The sequence below is a fragment of the Gadus morhua genome, chromosome 10, assembly GCF_902167405.1.
Source record: "Gadus morhua chromosome 10, gadMor3.0, whole genome shotgun sequence".
Lineage (NCBI taxonomy): Eukaryota > Metazoa > Chordata > Actinopteri > Gadiformes > Gadidae > Gadus > Gadus morhua.
The window spans coordinates 11,253,909-11,281,468 of record NC_044057.1 but is presented as its reverse complement, the minus strand read 5'-3'; the positions used below and the strand labels follow the sequence as shown (position 1 = coordinate 11,281,468).

At 45.1% G+C, this 27,560-nt stretch overlaps 2 protein-coding genes across 2 annotated transcripts; both read right to left on the bottom strand.

Annotated features, from left to right (window-relative positions):
* Positions 1-54: 54 nt before the first annotated feature.
* On the bottom strand, positions 55-14,029 carry LOC115552866 (hyaluronan-mediated motility receptor). The gene is made up of 8 exons (XM_030369231.1): positions 13,775-14,029; positions 13,332-13,489; positions 10,966-11,198; positions 9,903-9,990; positions 4,859-4,971; positions 3,515-3,664; positions 3,263-3,350; positions 55-253 (listed from the first exon to the last, which is right to left on the bottom strand). Exons 1-8 carry the CDS (start codon positions 13,860-13,862, stop codon positions 215-217), a joined length of 957 nt encoding a protein of 318 aa, XP_030225091.1. The 5' UTR covers positions 13,863-14,029; the 3' UTR covers positions 55-214.
* Positions 14,030-22,693: 8,664 nt separating this feature from the next.
* On the bottom strand, positions 22,694-27,159 carry LOC115552470 (leptin receptor overlapping transcript-like 1). Its single transcript, XM_030368615.1, has 4 exons — positions 26,880-27,159; positions 26,072-26,147; positions 25,550-25,736; positions 22,694-24,629 (listed from the first exon to the last, which is right to left on the bottom strand). The coding sequence occupies exons 1-4, from the start codon at positions 26,893-26,895 to the stop codon at positions 24,513-24,515; spliced, it is 396 nt and encodes a 131-aa protein (XP_030224475.1). The 5' UTR covers positions 26,896-27,159; the 3' UTR covers positions 22,694-24,512.
* Positions 27,160-27,560: the final 401 nt, after the last annotated feature.

Sequence of the window (27,560 nt, the reverse complement as noted above, 5' to 3'; positions counted from 1 at the left end):
AACCAGACGTGCATGTTTGGTGCATGTGTAGACGAGAAGGAACCTCAACACAGCATGTCTTCATTGTCTCTTTATTATTTCACTGTTCACTCCACAATAACAACAGTGAAACCAGAGTGCGGACGGAGTTCCGACGTACAGTCTCTCTGGTGTTCTTCGATCTTCTAAAGAGGGCTGGGAGGAGAGCCACACTCGTCTGGTCGGAGGGAGAACCTCAAGGAGGTTTCTGCTCCGTGTCGACCACGCCTCCCACCTGAGGACACAAACGGCAACGTTTTAAAAGATCCCAAGCCCCTCAACCCCGGGTATAACTAACAACACCGACACGTCTCCTAGAGCCACCAGAGCTCCCGCCAGCGTCTGTGCCTGGCCAGACACGCAGGAACACTTGAATCAGGACGGCCTTGTTTCGCTGCTGATTTGTGGTGCAGAAGACGGACGGCTGTAACAAGCTTTTTCCGTTTCAAATCACAGCCTGTGAGCACGGCGTTCTGATAAATCACACGGAAACCATCACTCCGGCCTCCTCTCCGGCAGTCCCTGCTCCTCCTTCCCCTCCCTCCCCCCTGCTCTTCCTCCTCCCCCTCCTGCTCCTCCTATCCCTCATTCTCCCATTGCTCCCCCTTCTCTTCCCTTCTTCCCCCCTTCTCCTCCCTCCTCCCCCCCTCTCTCCGCTTCTCCCCCCTGCACCCCCCCTGCACCTCCTTCCCCCCCTGCTCCCCCTCCTTCCACTCCTGTACCTCCTCCCCTCATTTCCCCCCTTCTCCTCCTCAACCCCCTCTGCACCTCTATCCCCTCCAGCGCCTCCTTCCCCGCCTGCTCCTCCTCCTTCCCCCCACTCCCCGCTGCTCCTCCTCCTTCCCCCCTGCTCCTCCTCCTTCCCCCCCTGCTCCTCCTCCTCCCCCCACTCCCCCCTGCTCCTCCTCCTTCCCCCCCGGCTCCTCCTCCTTCCCCCCTGCTCCTCTTCCTCCCCCCTGCTCCTCCTCCTCCCCCCTGCTCCTCCTCCTCCTCCTGCTCTACTCCCCCTCAGAGTGGTGGGGGAAAGGCTGCATCATCTGTACTCAATCAGAATAATTATGTGAAGAAATGCGCTGCGGAGCCGGAGAGGTGGAGGGCCGTAGCACCGGGCCCCTGGCAGCCGCCTGCATCCAGACATTATTAGTCATCTCTGGGCTGCGCTTGGAAGCAGAGTGGGGCTGTTGGTGGGGCGCCATACGCAGACATACAGAGAGTGGGGGTGGGGGGGAGGGAGGGAGACAGACAGAGACACAGAGAAGAGCCTGATGCGACTGTACTGTAAATGTTCCAATGATATATAGAGGTTCCAGTTCTCAACCTCACATGAACATCCCAAGGCTTTAGGAAAAACATCCTCAGGTTCTAGAAGAACACCAGAACTTACCAAAGTGTGTGTGTGTGTGGGGGGGGGGGGGGGGGGGGGGGTCGATAGGTGCATAGCTAGCCAAAAGCGAAAAAAACAAATAAAAACATGAGGTCGTTCACGATGAGAGCGCAATGAACCTCAAAGATGTGTAAACATTCTTCAAGGGTTAAATCACTTGCCTTTTTTTTGTAATGAATCCCAAATGGCCAACAATCCTACCCCTGAACCGAAAACTAAAGTGGCACCACAGGGGGTGAGGAGTTTGTTCACAGTGAGAACACGGTGCTCAGCACCTCGGTATTAATCTACACACAGGCAGCTGCTGTCTGCACCACATCAGGCCTCTGCATGGGAATCAGGCCACTCGTGTAATCAACATAGCCCAGATAATGCATTCCCCCTCTCATGGAAACCGGGAGACTTCCAATCCTCCGGAGGGTTAAATTATGGGATGTTTATATGCACACGCACATCATCGCTTAGAGGACTCCCGGTTTGAAGATATTTGTTTAAATCGTTCATGCACTCGACCCCGGCACATGCCTTCACATTTCTGAAGAGCTCTGGGTAACTCTCGCTAAGTTTATAATGCCGTGTTTATGGAGTATGAACGACAGGAACACAGAATGGTGAAGGGGCTGCATCCATTCTGCTTTCTCAGAACTTTCTGGAAGTGGGACAGCTTCACTGGGCCCTAGCAGCGGGGCTCATCTGGCGGGGAGCCTTGTGTTATGAATGTCTCCCCTTACACCCCTCTGGCCCTTGTTTTTGTATTCTAATTTGTATTCTGAATCTTAAAGCACTGCAATGGGCCTGGCAGATCGCAACACTCAGATTCGTTGCGGACATCTCCCCAAAAAAACGATCCCATTCATCCAGAACGTATCAGGGTTCGTTGCTCCACAAACAAAAAGTGCATCGACCAAACGTGGACTTTTCCTTAAGAGACTGCAGTAGCAGCCGCAGGACCCCTGGAGAGGGGGGAGGGTAACCCCGCAGAGATACTGTGTGGTTTCCTCCCGCCCGTCCTAAACATCTCCTCCAGTCTGAGACCCTTGCATTGCTTTGAGGCCATGCCAGTACCCAAGATGTATCAGGGCTCTGAAATCTGGAGGCAGGCTGTTTGGTTTACTGCAGCTGTCCTCGAATAAATATTATCCATGCAAATTAATCTCTCCCATGTCACGCCTGTTGCACTCGTCTGCAGTCCAGCGGTATCGGATCCTCGGGCTCAGTGGCGAAAACTGTTCAGAAACAAGCGTTTTTTAAGGAGGTTTACAGAGCATTCTCGTGAAGATTACATGCATTATGTTGCTAGAAACAATGCGTGGATCGAGTCGCACGCTGACAGGTCGGCATGTTGGTTTTGTATTTGATTTCTACAGACAGACAAATTGCTGCACGGACAGAAATAAAGGCGGCCCAGAATAACAGAGACGTCTTGCTGCATGGTCAGACAGGCAGACAGCTGCAGTAATCCTGGCACTTAGTGTACACACTTATTGTATGTTGCATGTTCTGGCACTTAATATAAGCACTTATTATATGTTGTAGGTCCTTGCACTTAAAAATAGTACTTAGCATCCTGTAGTGTCTTATCCTAGCTATCTTTGTTGCATACGGGTAATGGGTTAAACTAGAGATTGTTAGTGCTTGGCTTACTGTACCGACAGTGATATATATTGTTTCGCTTTCTTTTGACAATTGTACTTGGATAAAAGTGTCTGCTAAATGCCCCCAAATGTAAAGCTAATGACAGACTGCAGCACGGATAGACATGCAGACAGACAGACTGCTCCATGGTCAGACATACAGGACTTTGCATGGAGACACAGCTGGTTTTGTAGACCACCAGTATGGTATGAAAGCTCTTCCTACCTGAGTGATGACTTTGTCCTCACACAGGGCTGACCACGGCTCCCCCTGCTGGTCAGCCCGGAACTCTGCACCACACATAGACTGGTGCCTGCACACACACACACACACACACACACACACACACACAATGTTAAGGCTACACACACATACTATACGAAAGTATAGTGTGCATATGTATTAAATAGGTGATTCAAACTTTATTCATAAAGCAGATTTGGTGCAAAACCACTTAAAGGTGATTGATTGATTTACCGATGCCTGGAGTTGCTGCCCCTGTCCTGCAGGGGGCAGTGGTACTGTCTGCTGCAGTGGGAACATCCCCTGGGCTTCAGGACGGTCTGCTCCAGGTCACTGACCTGCTGAACCACCGCCTCCCTCTCCTCCGTCAGACAGTCTTTGTACCTGCAGCCACAGGCCAACCAATCAGGAGAGACCAAGCGAGAGACGTGGCCACGCCCACTCTTGTGATGTCACAACATTGGCTTTCATTCCAGGTGTCTTAAGGAAGCTGGCGTAACGTGAATGATGTGTGGCTGGTAGCAGTATGGCAATATTAGTGTTCACCTCTAAATCATTAATAAAAAAGTAATTAGGAATTGATTTACCGTTAAGCGTTCTTTTGAGGTGTTACGTCATTATACTTAATACTTGAAACCACGTCAGCTAAATACTTGAAACCACGACTAGGTTAGGCATGGGTACCCAGTGATCTGTTTGCAACATAGGCTTACCTTATCTTATTTGTTAGGAGCGCAAAAATAGAAAAAAGTCAAGGCTAGGAATGCTAGCTGAACACGGTTAATATAAAAGGCTTGTTGTGCTAGCTTAACAAGGCTAAGTTAAGGCTCGTGGGCTAACTGAGCTAGCTGCTAGCTGAACTCTTGACGCAGAGCATCCAGTAGCGCGTCTAACTGAATCAAGTAAAGTTGGTACAAGATGAGCTAGCTTCTAGCTAACCTCTTGACGCAGAGCATCCAGTAGCGCGGCTAACTGAATCAGGTTAGGGCTATGCAGGCCCGCCGCTCCCTATACGCAGAGTACGCAGGGCACCAAGTACCTGAGGGGGCACCAAAAATTAAGGTTTGTAAAAAATAAAAAATAAAATACATTATTGAATTAAAAAAATATGTAAATTAGTTATGAAGAGGCCCACCGTGTTTGTTCTTAATTGCATAACCTATCACTCAATTTCGGCAAATTAGATGTTTTTACCTGATATATATTAAGGGGCTCCCCCCCCCCCCCCCCCCGCTGGCGTAGGGCACCGAAACGGCCAGCAGCGGCCCTGGGGCTAGGGTTATGGTTGGTGCAGGATGAGCTAGCTGCTAGCTAACCTCTTGCAAAGAGCATCCAGTAGCGCGGCTAACTGAATTAGGTTAGGGTTAGGGTTGGTACAGGATTAGCTAGCTGCTACTGTAGGTCACCTTTTGACACACAGCATCCAGTAGCGTGGATAACTGAATCAGGTTAGGGTTAGGGTTGGTACAGGATGAGCTAGCTGCTAGCTCACCTTTTGACACAGATCATCCACTAGCGCGGCTAACTGAATCAGGTTAGGGTTAGGTTTGGTACAGGATGAGCTAGCTGCTAGCTCACCTTTTGACACAGAGCATCCAGTAGCGCTGCTGTTTGCAGAGCCGCTCGAACTGAACGGCTGTCTGCTGCAGCTTCTGAACACTGCTGCTGTTCTCCTGCTGCAGCACACACACCTATTGCACAAGCACCCACGCACACACACACACACACACACACAGACAGACAGAAAGACATAGACAGACAGACAGACAGACAGACAGACAGACAGGCACGCACACACACACACACACACACACAGACAGACAGACAGACAGACAGACAGACAGACAGACAGACAGACAGACAGACAGGCACATAGACAGACAGACAGACACATAGACAGACAGACAGACAGACAGACAGACAGACAGACAGACAGACAGACAGACAGACAGACGCACAAGCACACACACACACATACACAGACAGACAGAGAGACAGACAGACAGCCGCACACACACACACACCATTATGGGTACATTTGTATGCATGTTTCCAACTGTAACTGTATGCATGTGTTCCTTCAAAATCTTACAATAAAGATTGTGGAAGCAGAGACTTCCAGCTCCCCCTCATTTGTTTCGCTGCTCTAATGGAGACGTCTTGTGAGAAAGATTACTGTCGACATGGCCAGGTGCTTCTGTGATAGGCTGGGAAGAGAGTCTTGGGAAGAGATTCCAAGAGGCCGTGTATGTCCCGGAGCAGGGGAATTGGTTGTTGTTTCTTTCCAGACCTCGGCTCAGAATAATCTAGTTCTACCAAACTACAGCTTGGCACGTTAGGCCTCTGTTGTTGGCCACGGCGGGTTGATCGCATACAGAGCTTTTGTTTTGCCGGGGATTTAATGTTTCGTTGAATAATCAAGTAATTTGAGCTACCTCAAGCGAAACAGTGGACCACAATGCATTGCTCTCCGCCGGCAGGAAGCCATTTTGGATCCGCCAACTTTAATTTATGTCGTCCAACATGGCCAACTGACACTCAAAGTATTAGAGAGAAGTTTGAGCCATTTGAAAACATTCTGGAAATGGAGTGTGTTTGGAAATGGGGATTGAAAGTATTTAAAAATTGAACTTCTATCAGTGGCGACTCGCCTATAGAGGGCGCTGGGGCGCCGCCCTCCCACCGACCTGCCTCCCTGTTTTTTTTTTTTTGTTGTTGTTTTTTTCGTGTTTTTTTTGGATAATCTTTCTCATTTTGAGATATAATCTATGTTGATTCGCTCGAATAATGCATTTACGTTAGAATATCTTTAGAATCCTCCATAATTATATCATCATTCACTTTCATGTTCATTTTAGTGAAGTAGGTGTCTTCCCTGGGGTATGGAAGCATATATGTAGCAAAATTCAAATGGCAATGCAATTTGCAATTACATTATGCAATTTACAATTCATTATGCAATTTTATAATGTCATTTGTAAATACGTTATTCAAAGTGTATTTTAATATGCAAAGTGACAATGCAATCCTCAATTAAATTTGCAAAAGTTATAACAATAAAAATAGAAAAACATTTTGTCAAATTCTTTGAGTTCCTTTATTCAAATTGAAAAGCTATAGCGTCCCCGTGATTGCAAATCCACTTCGCCACGCTCCGTGTGTTGCGATATTCAAATGACATTTCAATCCGCAAAACGAACGCTTTGCAAAAGATTTGGCAAAACGTTTTCCAAAACGTAATCCAAAATGTTATCCAAAAAGTCAATATGCAAAGTGTCAAACGTATCAGCCAATCAGTGTCTGGGCGGGAACTACGTCACTTGCTCGTAATTTTCTTGTTCACGTTCACTTCTAGTTCGTATGTGTCAGGTCCATGGTCACCAATGGATATTGATACGCTCCGAAGTTTAGCCGATGATGTGGAGAACAATCGTGTGGAAGACACAGATGCAGTAGATAGAGTGCGTGTTTTGGGAGATAGGATAGACGACTTATCCTCACTGGTACGTTTTGACGCCAGTGTGGTAAACATAAAGATTTCCCAAGTGCTACAGGCACTGCGAAACATAGGGTCGGGAGACCAGGGCCGCTGCTGGCCGTTTCGGTGCCCTACGCGAGCATTTTATATATTAGCATACCTAATATATAAAAAGGGGCCCCTTTTTATATATTAGGTAAAAACATCTAATTTGCCGAAATTTAGTGATAGGTTATACAATTAAGAACAAACAACCGTGGGCCTCTTCATAATTATTTTACATATGTTTTTAATTGAATAATGTATATATTCTTTTTCTTTTTTACAAACCTTAAATTTTAGTGCCCCCTCAGGTACTTGGTGCCCTACGCACTCTGCGTACTCTGCGTATAGGGAGCGGCGGGCCTGCGGGAGACCCACCGTGGAGATACCCTTGGAGGCAATAGAAAGTGACGTAGTTCCCGCCCAGACGCTGATTGGCTGATACGTTTGGCACTTTGCATATTGACTTTTTGGAAAACGTTTTGGATTACGTTTTGGAAAACGTTTCGTTTTGCGGATTGAAATGTAATTTGAATATCGCAACACACGGAGCGTGGCAAAGTGGATTGCAATCACTTTCTGGCAAAGCAACTACAAAGTAAATGATAACATTCTGCATAGAAATCATTTTTTTCACTGTCCGCTTATTTTAGGTATGTGTTTATAGGTCTCCATCTACTTCATGCATCAAGATATTCACATCCAGGTTTTTCCAGTAGGTGAAGTGACTCCCTGGCTACAAACTTGCCAAGTCTCAAAGCTCTCAGAGCTTGTGTTATCATTCTGCATTAGTTTATCTGTCTTAACTCCCATACGGACAGGCTATATTTTAGGCCTTTTTTTGTTTGGAGGTATATAACAATATCTGTCAATTTCACAATCTTAGCAGTAAAAATATTTTAGCCAAGAATCACTTTCATGTATGGGAGACCTTAGAGATGAGGAAAAACATTGTTGGGTTTAGTTCTACCTCCAGTAGGGGTATCTCAAAAATTAAAGCCCTTTCTGACTGTTTGTCACTAGCCTACACGGGGACGCTATAGCTTTTCAATTTGAATAAAGGAACTCAAAGAATTTGACAAAATGTTGTTCTATTTTTTTGTTATAACTTTTGCAAATTTAATTGAGGATTGCATTGTCACTTTGCATATTAAAATACACTTTGAATAACGTATTTACAAATTACATTATGAAATTGCATAATGCATTGTCGATTGCATAACGTAATTACTTATTTAATTGCAAATTGCATTGCCATTTGAATTTTGCTACATATATGCTTCCATACTGGGGCGCCAGTTCGCTCAGCCCAACAAGCCTGAATTTTTACCCAATAGTTTTCCGGTTGTTAGGCAGAAAAGTACATAATTTCGCCAATCAGCGTCGTCGAATTGTATGGCTTGTGGGTGCTCAAAATATCGCCCCCAACACAGTGCACCGTCCACTGCACGTAACCGCGCATTTGCCATTACCTCAGAGATCAGCAACATGGCGACTTTGAGTACTGCTACTACTGTTTCCCTTTGAGTTCAGCAAGCCCCAAATTCAGTTAAGTCTTTGCTTATGAATCCATTCGAAAGAATAACATTTGCAGAAAAATTGCAAGTAAAAGAACTCGGACCAGAAAAGCCAGAAGTGAACATAACCCAACAAGCAAGAGAAAAGGATAGAGCCTACAAGAGAAGTTTTTCCAGAGTTTGTTTCAGGTTTGGCTAACTAGCTGTGGGTATGCCAATGCAATTTTTTGCTTTCCTTGTATACTTATTAAAACAAGTGCGTGTGATAGTTCGTGGACACAGACAGGGTTGACCTGAAACATCTGTCAGAACGGATAAAAAAAACACGAGCGAGCAAGAGTGCATATGAACAACTGTGAAGCTAGCCATGCTAGAGGTAAGCAACTTATATTTATTCCACTAGCCTATGTATGTATTTGTGTTTGTTTGCACATTTTTCTATTCAGAGTTGTCATTATTAGACATACTAGTATGCATACTGTATATATACTGGAGAATGCAGACATGTCTTTTTTTCCCACGTTTATGCTTTTTAATTATTACTTTAAGCTTTATTAAAAAATTAACTGGTAGGAGTATGACTTCATTGTATCGTTGAACTGGAACATGTTTTCTGTGGTTATTATTTCATAGGTCTGTGACACCATTATGAGCCATCCCAAGGAGAGGTTTTCTTTCACAAAGCATCTCATCAGTGCTACTCTGTTGCAAGGTGACTTGTTCCCCCCCCCCCCCCCTCCCCCTTCCTGTGAGGTGGACACTGGTTGCAAACCCTCACAACCTCCCCCCACCCCTTTCAAGTGTACTGTATATAGTTCTCTGCAAACCTATGGTGGGATCAGGCCTTCAGTGTGCATATTGTATATAGTCCTCTGCAAACCTATTCCGTGTACATACATACTATAGTCCTCTGCAAACCTATGGTGGGATCAGGCCTTCAGTGTGCATATATAGTCCTTTGCAAACCTATTCAGTGTACATACTGTATATAGTCCTCTGCAAACCTATGGTGGCATCAGGCCTTCAGTGTGCATATTGTACTGTATGTAGTCCTCTGCAAACCTATGTTGGTATCATGCCTTAAGTGTGTCTTGAACAACCACACACAAAAGTTTGCACATTTACATGAATTGTGTGGAATTCCTATTTCATTGTATTTGTCTAAATGCAGACTGTAGATATATTTATGAGTGAAGTTTACCAACACAATGGCTTGGGCGTAACACACTCACCCATTATCTCTATCACTCTCTCTCTCACTCACTCTCTCTCTAACTCACTCACTCACTCACTCACTCACTCACTCACTCACTCACTTTGCCTTTATTATTTTGTCAGAATGCACCAGAATGCTTTGTTTGTTTGTGAAAATCACAAAAACATTTTCTGGGGGAGGATGCCCCCAGACCCCCCTACAGGAGCTTGGAATGCAAATGTTCAGCCCCCCCCTCAAATAAATTCCCCCCTCAAATAAAAAAAGATAAAGAAAATATAACTACTAATTTGACTACTGTAGTTTAATCTGAGCATCAATTTCCCAAACTGGCTGGCTAGGTGTCATTTCAGTGAGTTGCAGTTCCCTCACCTTCCTCTGGTGGGCGCTCTGGAGCTGCTCCAGCTCCTCTCTCTGTTTCTGCCGGTGTCTCCGCAGGTCCTCGACCTCCGTTGATTTACTGTGGGGCACACGTTGATCCAGATAGACTCAGCCACAAACAATCAAGATTGTTACGTATTTTAAGCACATAAGCTGCCCCCACATAGCCACTAGGAAACAGGATCGAACACATAAGCTGCCCCCACATAGCCACTAGGAAGCAGGATCAAACACACAAGCTGTATTACCCTCACATAGCCACTAGGAAGCAGGATCGAACACATAAGCTGCAATAACTACTCCAGCCACAGATGGCAGCACCTTTAGACAGGTGAGGAGTGCGGAGCCATTACGTCACACCAGCCACGCCCACTTCACAGCGCGGAGTTCAGATTTAGGCCAGAATTTACAGATACCCCGGCGTACCCCTTTAAGTCGTGTGTTATGTTAGGCTTCAAAGAAGAGGGGGATACTCTGAAATAAGGGGTCGGGGGGAGGGTATTTTGTGCTGACTCGTGGTATAACTTCGACCCGAGTTGTTTTCCTTCGGTCTTTATGTGACGTGCGAGGCGGGGATCGGTCGTGTGTCGATAAGCTGGCGGCGGCAGTGATGTTGAGATGTTAATCAAACTGTGACAGCGCTTCGTTTGTTTTTATGTTTGTCTGCATAGTATCGCGTGTCCTTATCTGAAAATCCCGAAGAAAACTAAATGTATTTTACATTTTTTGTTTGCTCTGGCATGCTGAGGGGACTATAAGAACAGAAATGTTTAAATCGAACCGCGGCTGATTTAATACGTTTTAAGACAACAGTATGGGGTGACAGGAGAGTACACACACACACACACACACACATAAACAGACACACACCAACAGCTGTAGCCTTTGCTACTGTTGGCTGTCATCATCGTCTGGTTAGATAGACAGTAAACAATCCAACAGTCCTAGTTGCACTTTTTACTTTAAATAAAGTGGTCCTTTATTTTGGAAAATACCAAAAGGCACACTGCCCTCCTTCCATTACTAACTCTGCCCCTGACTTCATCGGGCCTACCTGTGCAGCTCCTCCTGGAGGCTGTCTACCAGTGCTGCTCTGTGCTGGGCCTCAGCGTAGAGCTCCTCCACCAGGCCCACCAGCTGCCCGTCGGAGCTCTGCAGCGCCAGCAGCTCAGAGCGGAGCTGCTCCAGCTCCGTAGCCAGCAGCTCGGTGTCTCTCAAGTTCTCCTCCGCCGTAGGGCCCACCTCCGCTCTCAGGCCCGCATGATGCTTAAGGAATTCCACCAGGCCCTATGGAGGCAAGGAACACAGAGGCCAGACCATAATAAGTAACCTAAGTAGCTCAAAGAATTACCATAGCAACTGAAGACTAACCGTGCAAGTGAACTGATTCATAATACACACTTCAACCCGAGGGTCAGTCGGTTTGTTTGGATCATATTTAGGAAGAATGCTACAGATATTAGGACGGTTCCCAGCAGTGAGGGAATCAGGCTTGGCTCTCTCTAGCTGGGTGGTGCAGAGATGGAAGCTGAGCTGCTCTTCCAAGATTCCCTCCATCTCCTTGTCTCAGGCCCAGCGGGTCTTCCACGCTGCATGGCATTACGTTCTGCAATAAGTAGTTGCGGTTCAGAGCCCTTATGGATAGGAGAGTGAAGAAAAACATGTCAGTGGGTCTGAAGAAGAGATGGAATGGCCCGTCCCACCTGTCGCTTGAAAGGCGGGAATTGGACCAGGGTTGCTACAAGGGCGTATTCCGTACGTTGTCAGCGCCTTCGCAGGTTGAAGGATCACGTCGTCACATTTATTAAGGAGACACAAAATCACACTGAAGGAGGTGTCATGCCAAATTTGTACCGGCTGCCAAATTTGTACCGGGCGCGTCATCCATACGTAATCCATTACAAACCTGCATGACAGAGGCACTGGCCTCCAGCAAGGAGGGATAGGACAGAGGGGCTCACTCTCAGGCCGTGAGTTCATTAACTGGACTGAGAGGTCCAGTTCCCCAGTCCTCCACCATCACAGGGCTCCGTAAGCCCCTACCCCCCACTGACTGCACTGTCTGCTGGGGAGGCCGGAAGGGGCACCTGGCTGGACCGGGCCCGTCCCAGGTGAGAAGGAGTCTAGCTCCATCGACCAGGAGCGCCAAACGCTGGCAGTAAAGCCTTACTCACTCAGCAAAACACCCGCTGGAAAGTTCGGAATAACAAAGGGAAACTTGGAGGATATTTAAGAAAATGTTTTAGCCACATGTCTTCAGAACGAAAGTTTTTAAATATGACCGAAAGATCATAATCCCAAATGTAATGGTAATAAAATGTGTGGATGTCAACATGGGCACATAATTGGTGTGTAATTATTGTAATTATTGCCAGCTGGGCCAGCTGGCAGTACCGGGGCTCGGTGTAGTGGTTTTAGAAGGTGAGGAGGGTTTGAAGTTAAACTCTGGTGACGTTAAACGCCAAACACGTTCCAGGACATCACAAGGGAGTTGGTCGAGGGTAGGATGACGTTTCTAGGCAACCCTTTGATCACCACACGACACAGGAATACATCAAGACAGGGATAAAGCCTGAGAACAGACCTACTGGAGTAGAGTAAAGTAGAGTAAAGTAGAGTAGTCTCTAGTGCCACCTGGCAGCAGAATATGTAGAGAACAGTAGAAAGCGAATTAGACGGTAGAGTAATTAGTCAGAGTTCTGAAGAGCAGAAAAGAACCGCGGGCCAAGTTGACATTAAATCCCCTTGGAGTGAAAATGTACTGCATGATGACTCAACTTAAATTAGTCCGACTTGGTACTTTAAATTCATAAGTTGTTCATCATATGAATTATACTCGAGAAACAGCTTTCATGGTTACGAGTCTTGTTGTTTGAAAAAACATTGAAACAACATTGAAATAAATACATTAATGAAAGAATATGTACCGTATAATTTAAAGTAATGATAATTAGCTCTAAGTACACGTATGTTTTGTGTGTATGTTCGCGTCAGATTATATGATTATATACAGATGATTATATACTCAGACATGCTTGCAAAGCGTTCGGGACTAAAGCACACCAATGAAGCTCTTGAATTGAAGGGGCCTCTGAACACTGACTGCTCCTCTGACCTGGGAGGGGGCCATCCTTGAGGTTAGATTTGTAATATAATATTATCCTTTATTAAAAAAGGTACTCAGCATCCTGTATCATCTTATCCAAGCTTTGTTGTTTACAGGGAATAAGTTAACCTAGCGATTGTTAGTGCTTGGCACTTGATTCTGTAAACATCCTTACTGTACAGACATTGATAAAAGCGTCTGCTGAATGCCCTCAATGTAAACGACGCGATAGATGGCGACTTAACATACATTGATTTACGCGCAAACATTAGAGATTGCCCCCTTAAGATAAAGAATCCCCTGTATCGCGCTACCTGCTGTCGGTTGAGGTGGTCCACCAGGTAGTCCTGTTTTCTCCTCAGCTCCACAATCATCTGCTCCTTCTGCTGGAGGTGAGCGCCCATCGCTTCCAGATCATTCTGTAGCCTCCGCTGTCTCTCCCTGGTCACCAAGGTGTCCCTCTCAAGCTGGGCTGAAGGACCGGCAACATTGTTAAGCACATGGGCTGCGGCCAAAGAGACCAGCTGACATTCTCTCATTCGTTAACGCAATGAATGGTTACTGAATACACGTTACTCATTTAAAATGAACAAGTGTAACCTCTGCAAGGCAAAGGTTACCCGGAATTTTCTCTAGATACGTCTCTGTAAATGCAGGGGGGGAGGTAAACATGAAATGTATGCACCCAACGCATGACCCCAAGGACCCAAAAAATGCGGTTCAGTGGAGGAGTGAGGTCCTCGTCTCAAGTGCTCACCTCTCTCGTGAGCCAGCCGGTGACACTTGGCCGTCAGGTACTGGATCTGACTGGAGTCTTCGTCTCGCGCTCTGAAAAACCTCCTCATCCTCCCTTGGCTCGCTCCGGTCTACCTGGTGTCTCGACCGAGTCCTCAGAGGTCAGAGACCTCACAGACCAGAGACCAGAGTCCTCAGAGATCAGAGTCCTCAGAGACCAGAGTCCTCAGAGACCAGAGTCCTCAGAGACCAGAATCCTCAGAGACCAGAGTCCTCAGAGACCAGAGTCCTCAGAGAGCAGAGACCAGAGTCCTCAGAGACCAGAGTCCTCAGAGACCAGAGTCCTCAGAGACCAGAGACTAGAGTCCTCAGAGACCAGAGTCCTCAGAGACCAGAGTCCTCAGAGACCAGAGATCAGAGTCCTCAGAGACTAGAGTCCTCAGAGACCAGAGTCCTCGGAGACCAGAGTCCTCAGAGACCAGAGATCAGAGTCCTCAGAGACCAGAGTCCTCAGAGACCAGAGTCCTCAGAGATCAGAGTCCTCAAAGATCAGAGGGCTGGGTTTGGCCTGCCTGGGGGGGTGCAAACCCAAATCGATGCAAAACTTCCAAAGGGCAGCATGTGTTCTCCATTCTCTCCAGGGGGGTCAGGTTGGTGTTCCGTCTTCTGCAGGAGCCCAACAGTGTGCAGGACGGCTGCGTTGAGCTGGTGCAGCGGTTTCGGAGGCGCTGTGCATGTAGAGGCGTGCACGTGGAACACGCCTACTCAAGGCAAGTTTCAGCATCAGTCCAAGTCTGTCATGAGTTATGAGTCCGTTTTCATAACTCGGGGCAAGGGGTGCGCATCTGTAAGGGTGTGGGAGAGCATCTAACCTAGATAGTCTGACTGAACAAAAACATGTGTTAACAAATAAACAACTTTTTGATTTGATGTTATGCAATACAATTAATGATGACATTATTCCATGTGAGCCGGTATGCAAATACCTGGTGGAGTCAGTCTGACATGTTGGCTCTAGCAGGTGAAGGAACCTTCCAGATCTTCGCCCTCGGGGGGGATCATACAATTTTCTGTAGCAGCTCTATCTGTATATAATACCTCGGGTGGTGATGGACCTGAAGTCAAGCTCTGAATACATGGACACAAAGACAGGGATGTCTTGACAGAAAGCCTGAAGCTTACCCCGTCATAGGTGAACTCCTGATAGATGATTTTTTCAAGCAGCATGGGGCAAAGGATGAGTTGAGGCAAGCAAGAAAAATGAATGAATGACTGATCGGTCATTTTGTGAGTTTATTTCAGGGATTAAATTAAATAGACTGAAATAAAATAATGTTGACTGTGGATTATTACACAATGTCTATGTGCTCTGTTACCCTGCCATATATTATATTAACTCTCATTATTGTCGAATGGAAAGACTCAGCTCACAGAGCAGCATGTGTCAGCGTGTTACAGCCTGTCCCGTCCCTGCAGGAGTTCTCAACTGACCCTGAACTGTCTGAACGCTACACTACTGGGATGGCTCCATTCCTGGTCTGCAACAGTTCCTCTCCAGACAGCGAGGGGGCGCCAAACCCACACTACCCAGGACTTAGATTTAAATTTTTAGCTTTAGATTTAAAATCACTTCACATCAGGTGCGTCCTGATGGATGGCTGGAGTTTCCTCCTGTCCACCATCATCATCATCATCATCACCTGGGCGTCGAAGCCACTGGGCCGAACAAGTCGAATTTTAAACATGTAATAATTATACTAATATTTTATCATAATATGATCTATGTTTATAAAGGTAACAAGTAACAGCCACTTTTGACACTTACTCTATGGTTTTATTAATATATTGGTTTTATTTTCGGGCACTAAGGTCTTTCTCCGAACAAGTCCGGTGTGGGTGTCGGATTGACTCGGCTGCCAGATCGACTCGGGGTCCTAGATGCGCAATAATGACGCACTTCCTGTAAACGCTGTCTTTTAAATGTGCATGCGCGTTTCATTCATTCCCATGTTATTCCGAAGTATTAAGGATCTCCTTTTGTTTTCTAATTTATGAATTAGGGCTGTAACGATACGCGTATCGAAACCGAAATCGCGACACTCAAAGCCACAAACCTGTCTCGCGGTGTGAGAAGGCAGAAGCGCGATACGCCCTTTCTAACTCTCCGGTCAAATTGTCAGATTGAAATTTGCTAATAATTTGTCTAAATAATAGTCTGCTGACACCGTCCCCTCTTATCGATGCCGTAAGTATGCGACGAGATGCCCTCTCTGTGATGACAGCTCTCCGTGGCTACGGAGGATTGCATTTCTCCACAGCCGTCGAAGTCCTCATATGCGATATGAACGACTTTTATCCAGATTGGGCCAAGCGCGAAAAAAATTGCCTGTGTGATCCCTGTCTCTATTGTTTTGTGTGATTTGACCGGCAGTTTGTCTGCCTATAGGTCGGAATGAAGCGGCCACCGATTATTGACAGGGTGGATACTTTATTCTACCGGACTCATTCGCTTCTTCACTAGACACACACGCTACCGCTCGCTCTCCTCGCTCGTCCAATCACTCGCTGACGTCACTCACACACACACATACGCACACTGCCATTCTCGCGCACACACATACGCTACTCGTAACACATGCCTCGTTATTGCGACGTTCATGTTAGGCGTTCATGTTAGGCGTTTTTTTCCATCTATTGAAAGTTAGGCTATTAAACATGTTGCATTCTATACGGCCTGATTATGTCATTGTTTAAGCTACATAGCCTAATAAGAAGCCCTAATAGGATATTTGACTAAAACAACCAAACTTTAAGCTTTTTAAATTTAAAAAAATCGTGGGATGTATCGAACCGTGGGTCGAAAATCGTGATACAAACCGAATCGTGAGTTGGTGTATCGTTACAGCCCTACTATGAATAATAATCTAATTTACATATTATTGTTGCCTATACTTGGGTTATCTATAAAAGAAGAATCGGTTAACTCCATTCACTGAACGGGGCGATCCACTTTATTTCAAGCGCTGCCAACACAGAGTCAAAACAGCAACCCACACGCAGACACTTCCGTTATGCACTTCCTATGCATTCATCAGTGCTTTTAGACGTGTTTCCAATGGCTTTGTTTTGAAAGAACGGGCTGCGTTCAATGAAATCAAAACCAAAACGGATTAAGCCTTCTTTTTATGTCCATGATTGAGCCCTGTTTATAAACAACCCTTCCGGGTTTTGTCCGTTGGCTTGTGTCGATACGTCATCTGTAAGCGCAGGACCCCGAGTCGATATGGCAGCAGAGTCAATCCGGTACCCACACTGGCGGTAAAAGAGATCGAAGGAAGAAATGTGTTGTAGTGGCTGAGAATAGCCTGTATGGGGCAGTCGAGAACACAGCCATAGACATGGCTGGGTCAGCTAAACCAACCCACAGGGAGGTAGTTACCTTCATACTCTGTCTACCAAGTCAAGGTCAAGGTTAAGGTCAAGAGGTGAACATCCTAAGAGAAGAAGGGATGGGCGTTGATGGAGTTTAAAGGATTGGTAACATCACAGCGGTTGTCTTATAGTTGAGTGCATTAGTCTATCGGGGTCTTCATACATATTCATGAATCCATGCCCTCAGTGAAACTGACTTTAATCATTAACAGGGGCAGTTATGTATATTTATTTAAAAAAAGAATGAAGTTGTGTGATGGACTCAACCCCAGTTCAGGGGTCTCATTTATAACCGTTGCGTACGCACAAAACGGGGCTGAAAGTTGCGTACGTGACTTTTCACGCCAAGGTTGTGATCTATAAAAAAACAACTTGACGGGAAAATGTGCGCAGCCCTAAGCAAACTCTGACCCATGCGTACGCATGGTTTGTGGGAAAAGGAGAATTGGCGACACAGACGGTGTGGTGGTGAACTGAAGTCAGACCGAAGAATTGCAGAGTAAGAAGAACGATTATGTTTTATCATCGCCCTTCATAAATTTAATTTCAACCCGTATCATGCGTTAGATCCTAATCAGAATAATTTAAGTCCACTGCGTTATTTCTCAGTTATAACTCCAGAAATATCTCCTTAGAATATAAATAAAAAGAAATTCTCTATATTTAATCCCGTTACTCCACCATACTGTCCACTGACGGCGCGACTGCATGGAATAGAGCATCTGTCCAACATGTGTCAATAACATCATATTTTTATGTGACACTGTAAACATCTGTAATCCTTAGCCCAAGTGAAGGAGTTCAAGTAGGCTACCTCGGGGTCTTGTTTGCGAGTGAGGGTACTATGGAGCGTGAGATTGGCCGGAGAATCGGAGCAGCGGGGGCGGTATTGCGTTCGCTTTACCGCACCGTTGTAACGAAAAGAGAGCTGAGCCGCAAGGCAAAGCTCTCGATCTACCGGTCGATCTTCGTTCCTATCCTCACCTACACTGGAAAAAGTATAACCGTGCTCAAATTAAAAAAAATGATGTCCAGATATCACATCTGATATATTTGACTTCACTGAATCTAAATTGAGTCACTTGTTATGACCTGATTATTTTATGTTGATGTAAACAATAATGCTGCACTTGACCCAACATTAAATCTTTGCCTTGATCCAAATGATTTTCTCAACATTTAAATTGTTGAACCAAACTAATATATTTACTTTCAACATGAATTAATGTTTGCATTGATACCAGTTAATTTATTTACATATGACCAAACTATCATTTACACATTTAAAAACTCTACAAAAAAAGACACTTGGCCAACAGATAACTTTATATGTATTTATTCATCTTTAACATATGAACCGTAACATATTTAACATGAGGGGAGGAGTGAGGAGGTGAGGAGGAGAATGGAAAGGAGGAGAAAGGAGCAGATGAGAGGGGAGGAGATGGTGGAGAGAAGAGAAGAAAGGCTGGAGGGGAGAGGGGAACAGAGGAAAGGATGGAGAGAATGAGAGGTGGGAAAGAAGAGGATAGAGAAAGCAGGACAGGGCCATGAGGGCAGGATTCTATGTTTTCTAAAAACCAACATACTGGTACTTCTTTATCATCCTCTGGCGACTGGAATCTCCATGTCCAGATGCCATCTTGATAAAGACTACCCTTAAAAGGGCAGTTTTCTGCACGGATATAAACTGTAATGATCTTTAAGAAATGCAAGTCAAGTAAAAAATAGATGCCGCAAACACACACAAGCATGTGTGTGTGTAGTGTAGATGCAAGATATTAACTGTTCAGGTTGGATGAAGATATAGGCTACAGGCATGGAACTGAAGAGAGCGACCACGTGTTGCTGAAAGCATACAAAATAAAACAAACAATTAGGCTACTACTCTCTGAAGAGCACATAATACAACACCAATAAATAAATAAACGTTGCTGGGTGGAGAGCGAGAGAGTCTGTGTTTTCTCTCCACCCAATGACAGACCTTAGGTGAAGCTAATACGTGCAGCAGAGTATGTGGGTGGGCTACTAGCCACACTAGCTGCCCCGGATGTTAGCGAGCGATTCATTGTCATAACGTTACCGGTAAATGCATTATAATAACTCAAACGTCAGCTTGCTCATATTAACAGTTAAGGCCAAGCCAAGAGCCTGCCTGGAACGTGCCACAGCCCGCTACGGCAATTTTGCACAAAAAAACAACACAAAATACTAAAACATTGATTATCTGCAACTGTTTTGCTACTTACATTTATGTTTCGACGAAATCCTCCAAGGATGTAAACGACCGAAAGAGAGCTCTCGATCACGTTCTGAGACTGGGACCTGAATGTGCTCCGACTGTGCAACGTGCAAATTCAAATTCGACTCAAACTAAAAATAATACCTGCAGGTCATGAATAAAAAATAATTGTTTGTGAGAAATCTAAAACTTTTGTTTGTGTCTATTGGACGTGTATTTAGTTCAGTTTAAATCAAACGTGGTGTCTCAAAATGCTTAAAGAATGAGTTACACAATCAAATCAATAATTGTATCCTGTTTTCAATGACAGTTATTAGTTTGAATGAACAACCGCATGTTACTCTTTTTACAGTGTATGGTCATGAGGGCTGGGTGATGACCGAAAGGACGAGATCGCGGGTACAAGCGGCCGAGATGAGTTTTCTCAGAAGGGTGGCTGGCGTCTGGGATAGGGTGAGAAGCTCAGCCATCCGTGAGGAACTCGGATTAGAGACTCTGCTCCTTTACTTAGAAAGGAGTCAGCTGAGGTGGTTCGGGCATCTGGATGCCCACTGGGCGCCTTCCTTGGGAGGTGTTTCAGGCACGTCCAGTGGGGAGGAGACCTCGGGGAAGACCCAGGACTAGGTGGAGAGATTATATCTCAACACTGGCCTGGGAACGCCTCGGGATCCCCCCGTCAGAGCTGCTCAATGTGGCCCGGGAAGGGGAAGTCTGGGGCCCCCTGCTTGAGCTGCTCCCCCCGCGACCCGACCCCGGATAAGCGGACGAAAATGAGATGAGATGAGACTGTAAACACATAATCAAATGTCAATTAAATCAAGTGTGAAAAACCAAGCCACACTCCTCATCACAATCGTTGTCCGTTACTCTTGATGCTTTTCATGACAAATCAGGCATTAAAAAGGGGTTATGTTCAAGAACATTTTACGTGGGTGATTACAAACTGATTATCCAAGGCGTTCTCGTCAGTCTTATTACCGTAACCCTATAAATACAGAGGTGAGCGCCGTGGTAATGCTGCACCATATGGCACTTCTGGCGGACCATTCAAATGGCAGGATTCGGAGGGAGAGGGTATTTAGGGACCATAACGATTTATTGGTAGGCTACATAAAAATATGTAACTCCATGTCAGACCACTTCTTTTTCTAATTCTGGGAAAGTGCGCTCCGTGCTACTGACAGAGTTCACTGCTGCAGCAACATGTTGCCACTCACTCTGCTTTTTGTTGTTGGCGATCCCAATCCTTTCGGGCCTCCATCTCACCCACAAGTGTCTCCACTTCAAGCTCCGTGAAATTTCGCTTTTTTGATTTTCTCAGTACTTCTGCCATTGTTTCCAACAAGACATAATACCGGCATCTGAGTCTGTTTTATATGCAGATCGCATTCATGAGGTCATTTGCATTGACCATTTATGGTTAAAAAGGGGCGTGTAGAGGGCGGAACGTGAAGCTGATTCAGCTGCGCACAATTGTAGTCAGTATGTGATTTATAAAGCAAAGATTGCGTACAGGTGTGCGTACGCAGTGTTTTATAAATCCGAATATTTTTTGGCGCACGCAAAACTTGGCTTCTGGGCGTACGCACATTTTTAGTAACGATCCCACGCACAGTTTTATAAATGAGACCCCAGGGGTCTCATTTATAAAACTGTGCGTAGGATCGTTAAATGAGACCCCATGGGTCTCATTTATAAAACTGTGCGTATAAAACTGTGCGCAGCTGAATCAGCTTCACGTTCCGCCCTCTACACGCCCCTTTTTAACCATAAATGGTCAATGCAAATGACCTCATGAATGCGATCTGCATATAAAACAGACTCAGATGCCGGTATTATGTCTTGTTGGAAACAATGGCAGAAGTACTGAGAAAATCAAAAAAGCGAAATTTCACGGAGGTTGAAGTGGAGACACTTGTGGGTGAGATGGAGGCCCGAAAGGTAGTTTTGTTCGGCGGTCACGGGATTGGGATCGCTAACAACAAAAAGCAGAGTGAGTGGCAACATGTTGCTGCAGCAGTGAACTCTGTCAGTAGCACGGAGCGCACTGTCCCAGAATTAAAAAAAGAAGTGGTCTGACATAGTTACATATTTTTATCTAGCCTACCAATAAATCGTTATGGTCCCTAAATACCCTCTCCCTCCGAATCCTGCCATTTGCATGGTCCGCCAGAAGTGCCATATGGTGCAGCATTACCACGGCGCTCACCTCTGTATTTATAGGGTTACGGTAATAAGACTGACGAGAACGCCTTGGATAATCAGTTTGTAATTACCCACGTAAAATGTTCTTGAACATAACCCCTTTTTAATGCCTGATTTGTCATGAAAAGCATCAAGAGTAACGGACAACGATTGTGATGAGTGTGGCTTGGTTTTTCACACTTGGGATTTAATTGACATTCGATCATGTGTTTACAGTGTCACATAAAAATATTATGTTATTGACACATGTTGGACAGATGCATTATTCCATGCAGTCGCGCCGTCAGTGGACAGTATGGATTGACGGGATTAAATATAGGGAATTTCTTTTTATTTCTATTCTAAGGAGATATTTCTGGAGTTATAACTGAGAAATAACGCAGTGGACTTAAATTATTCTGATTAGGATTTAACGCATGATACGGGTTGAAATTAAATTGATGAAGGGCGATGATAAAACATAATCGTTCTTCTCACTCTGCAATTCTTCGGTCTGACTTCAGTTCACCACCACACCGTCTGTGTCGCCAATTCTCCTTTTCCTCCAAACCATGCGTACGCATGGGTCAGAGTTTGCTTAGGGCTGCGCACATTTTCCCGTCAAGTTGTTTTTTTATAGATCACAACCTTGGCGTGAAAAGTCACGTACGCCAATTTCAGCCCCGTTTTGTGCGTACGCAACGGTTATAAATGAGACCCCTGAACATTACCATGGTAACACACAGCTATTGGACCACCGAGGACGAGTCTTAAGTCTTTCAGTTGACCTGAACACTGCTTATAATTTAAAATGGCGATCAATCATCTCCATAATTTAAGAGTTTGAAACAATGAACTTTTTCTGTATTCATGTTTCAATCGTTCTGTTTCTGTGTTTCCATGGATATACAGATGTTATCCAAGACATGGAGAGATATGCATCTTTGGTCGTTAAGAAATTAATCTACTCATGGAAGGCACTTCAGATAAAAGCCTTCAGACGGCATGCATTAAATTGTTATTATCTTTGAGGCATCTTTTCCAAATAAGCGCACATAACATGCATTTAATAATGCAATGAGAGGATGTTCAAAAATGGCATTTATTTAAAAAATGAAAGCCAAATGCGGACACAAGCCTCCCGAACACAAAGTCTGTAAATACAAAATGGCATTGGATATCTACACAAAACAGTCAACAGAATGAATAAATTAACATACCGTCCGGATCTGCGAAGTAAGATAAATAAAACAAAATGAAAGCACAGACCCAACCAACCCCACAGACACAACGCACCAGTTCTCAAGATTCAGGGCGCATCTCTGAGGAAGACTTAACAGTGTCAAACTAAGTCTCAAAATCAAAACATGCATGAGACAGGTGATTAGGGGATATTAACAAAGAGAAAATACGCAACAGTTTGCTCCTAGTCTTCAGTTTAAACACACTGTTACATGGAATACACACGAGATAGATCAGTAGTTTGTAACAATGCCATTAGATAAAAGGTACATTTTTAATTAATTCACTTGAAATGTGTTGTGCTGGAGATACAGTATCTCAACACAGGTGGGCTAAATGAGGAACCAATCCAAATGAGTTTATATCCAATCAGTATCCTTATTTTGGCATCTCCCAGGGGGCACCATGCAAATAAAAAACGAAATGTTACACTCACTCATTCACACTCTCTCGCTCTCTTACCCTCTTACTTACTGACTCACTCACAGGGTAACTCAGCTAGGGTGTTGAACTCCACTAAGCTGCCAGGAAACCAGTGGTCTGTAAAAGCAACACGGGTACTCTGGCCTGAGTTTGACCCTGCTGTTCTTATGTTCCGGAAACAAGGCATGAACTCAAAGAAACTACAGGAGAAAACAAAAATAGATCAATTGAACTGTCCAAAACGAATGTCACATCTAGCCGGTAATGGTGTGAGTAGATTGGCTGAGCTTTGGGTGTGAGTAGGGTTTGTTAGCCCAAGTACATGACTGTTGGCTGTAAGCCGAACTAAGCTAATCTCTCACCGGCTGGGGGCTTCTGTTAGCCACACCCACTGCAACATATGAACCGCAATATATATATTATATATGAGCTTGGCAAGGGAGTGAGCCTCACTGTGTGGCGGAACAATGGGACAGCCGTCCTGTATTCAGCCATTTCACAGTGATACAGAGAAGCTATGCAGTTCAACTGACTCCAGATCCATGTTATTGAGGACCAGGTAGGGGTTAGGGGTCATCTAACCCCCAGACTACACCTGACAGTGTTGGATGTTTTCCATCCATTGGTTTTTCGATGTGATACTAAATAATCTACAGTCTTCCCAGCTGGAATCTATATAAAAGCTTCCTCTGCTCCTCAATGCCTTCGCTTAAGATAAGCGGTTGCGAGAACTTGTTAACAGCAGGTGAGGAACCTTTATTGTTTGAGTTAGAATCTAGCGGGTCTAGCCTACAGAAGACGTGGTCAGAGGTCGGGATGTAAGGGGAAGTAACAGCAAAAGCTCCATCTCTTTTCCACACTGAGAACTTTATCCAACATGAAACGACCACACTATTCCTTCTATTCGGTCCACTCTTGGTTTTACATTAACATTTTTCTTAACACGCTTGCACACAAAACCCACACATCTCTGGTCTACGTCGCTCCTCTTCCGGAACGTGATGAGCGTATTTATGCATCATGATGACCACGCTTTAAACCTTCATCTTAAGAGTGGGGGTCATGTTTCGCCTCTCAGGGAACGTCTTGTATGTGTGTTTGGATGGATGGGCGGCCCGCAGTATAAATAACAATAAAAACCAACCAATCAGAACAACAGTAATCATTGCAACGCTACTTAAAAAATACAAACTAAACTATTCAGACCAAGACTCCTCTTCCTCCTCCTTCTTCTCGTCTACCACTGCTGCCAGCTGAAGTCGTCGTTGGTCCCGAACACCATGAAGAAGCCCAGGATGGTGGAGAAGATCACCAGGTTCCCGGTGAGCACCAGCGCACACGCTCCCCAGGCGATCTGCGGACAGCAAGTGTTCACGTTAGCATGCATGCTACTTAGCATTCATTCAGTGCGTTCATTAAATTCACGAATCAGACATTCAACTTGTACGGTGCTTCCGAGTTCTTTCTGAGTGGCTGTTCAAAGGAGCCAGAGTGCCTGGAGATTTTGTACTTGATAATAAGTTTTATCGAATGTAGCACACAGTCAGTTCAGATACGTGCCATTAAGGAGCAGGTAGGGGTTAGGAGGAGGCCTACATGTTAGACCAGTCTTTCCAAAAGACTGGGAGATTTGAATTGGGTCGCTAAATAAATGTATATTAGAAAAAAATTATAATAATAATACTTTGGCACTAATTTGGCATCCATCTCTACAGTTTCAGTTTTGACTGTCTTACTTCTTGCTGCTGAAACACCAGAATTTCTCCCCTTGGGGATTAATCAAGTTTTATCTTATCTTATCTTAACTTATTGATTGATTGATTGACTGTATGATAACAACAGCTGCCCATAAATACACGCCTACCTGTTCGGCATGAGCATTTAAAAAAACTTTAAACAAGAAGCCTTTTTTTGATAGTACTACTGTACTATTTTTTATATTGGGTCGCGATGGTTTGTAATTTCCAAAAAATGGGTCCCCGGAAAAAAAGTTTGGGAAACACTGGGTTAGACGGCCGACATTGGGAATCAAACCCTGAACCTTGCAAACGCCCTAACAAGCAGACTATCCTGCCCTCAGGATGGTGACCATGTGGCCTCTACCACATGTTCAGTTTAAAAACAGATAAAAAGATAATCAATAAAAAAGCGAATGCGTTAATGAAGAGATCAGCATTCATCTGAATATCTATTATCCTCTCAATGAACTGGCTGTATTAGAACAGCCCTTTATGTTATTAACTTAGGATAATTCATGATTGAGCGTTCACTTACAACTGTGGCCCTGGCGAAGACGATGGGGAGGCCGAAGGCCGAGATGACGATGCCCGTGGTCAGGAATATAGCAAGCTCTTTACAGGCATTACTAGCCGAGTCAGTGTCATCCACGACCCTCCGAGAGATACAGTAGGGGACGGGGGCCAGGATGTAAAAGAAGAGGAGGAACAGAGGCCAGTATGTACTGCAGAGACAGAGACAGACAGACAGAGATTAATACAGTACAAGACAGACGACAGATCAACAGAGTTTAAAGATTCCATACTCAAGAAACCAGCGAATCCTGAAAGTCGTTTTGATTTAGAATGTGGTTTTTAATCCATTTCATGTTTTACAACTTTCCCTAAACCAGACAAATCTTCTTGTTCACACTCTACATCAAATCAGGAGACGGCCAGTAAGCCCACAGGAAACACTATAGGCAATACTGTGTGTGTGTGTGTGTGTGTGTGTGTGTGTGTGTGTGTGTGTGTGTGTGTGTGTGTGTGTGTGTGTGTGTGTGTGTGTGTGTGTGCTTACTTATACACCGGGAGAGCACATCCCAGCATGAGGAACATGAGTCCGACCGCCCCCCCGAAGGACAGGCTGATGAGAGCTGGACAGAGAGGGGGGGTACAGAGGTTAGTGTGATCTCTGGACACAGGGTGTGTTGGGTTAACAGGGCAACGGACATTATTATTATTATTAGTGAGAGAGACACAGGACAGAGCGACAGACACAGGAAGAGAGACCGAGAAACACAGGAAGAGAGAGACAAAGGAAGAGAGAGCAAGAGAGAGAGAGAAAATCAGAGAGAACGGCCGCAAGGGGAGACGGAGACCATGTGATGAAGCAGGTGATTTCACAAGTCCTTCAATGAGACGGTAACTCGTGAATGCTGTGATCGCTCGGCTAAAGGTCCTCTGTGAGAACTCAATACGCGGATTGGAAGTAATGAAACGGGCAACTTTCTCACCACAACAGCACACATAATTCATTAATCCTGATAGTGTGATGAGCAGTCAGCTCTTGTGTAGTGATTTTAGAGTCGTTGGAGTTGTGAGGTTATCCATCAGTACGTTTAATTGTGCAGTCCAACAGGAACACAAACGTCCGGACCAGACCCCTTCCGAGCGGTTCACTATTGCCATTGTCTCATCAAAGTTCGGGTTGTTCGGCTAACGCTAGCGCAGTCTGCTCTGCACACTGGCCTTGCGGTGGCTTCCTGCAGCCTAGCTCCACATAGCAACACAATGAACGCAGTGGCCAAAGTGAGTCGGTCATAAACACAAGACGCCGATCCCATCACCTCCTGATTAAGGACGGATCGATACTGAAGCCCGCTTACCTTTGATCCCGGCCATGTTTCCTGAACAGAAGCTTGTCACACAGTCCGAGCAGAACGACAACAATGCCCCCTCCTAGCTCACCGCTGCAGCCTCCTGCAGATCCTGCGTGCTGCTGCTGCCTGGGCTTCGAGGAGGACCACTGCGCATGCCCAGTGCGGTCGGTAAATCGAAATCAAAACACCGAAAAGCAGAAAAACTAAAATATTTCATATAAATAAACAAAAAAGTAACGTAAGAAATAAATAAATAAAATATAAGATATATGTCATTTAAATTTAAAAAAAGGTATGTCGTTTTTTATTCGTTGTATCTCTGACGGTTCTGGTTTAACAGTAACTATAATGGAGTGGCGAAGTCACGCCTCTTCCGGTAGAGCTCATGGGACCTATGAGATCGAAAAATATGAATGGGTGTCAATGGAGAGAAAATAATTATTTTCTGGTCCCAGTCTTGCCCTATATGCCCTGGTTTACACATATGTTGTTTGTGGATTTAAATGATAATTTTTCATGCAAAGAAAACAAAAAAAATTCGTGAAGAAGAAAAAACAGCTCTTCGCTGCTCTCGACGCATATGATATACGTCACCACACCCGCACTTGGAACTCGGCACAGAGATGGCGATCTCTCTGCTCCACTTCACCACTTTTTTTCAAGGCGAGGATAAAAGCATAGAAAGAG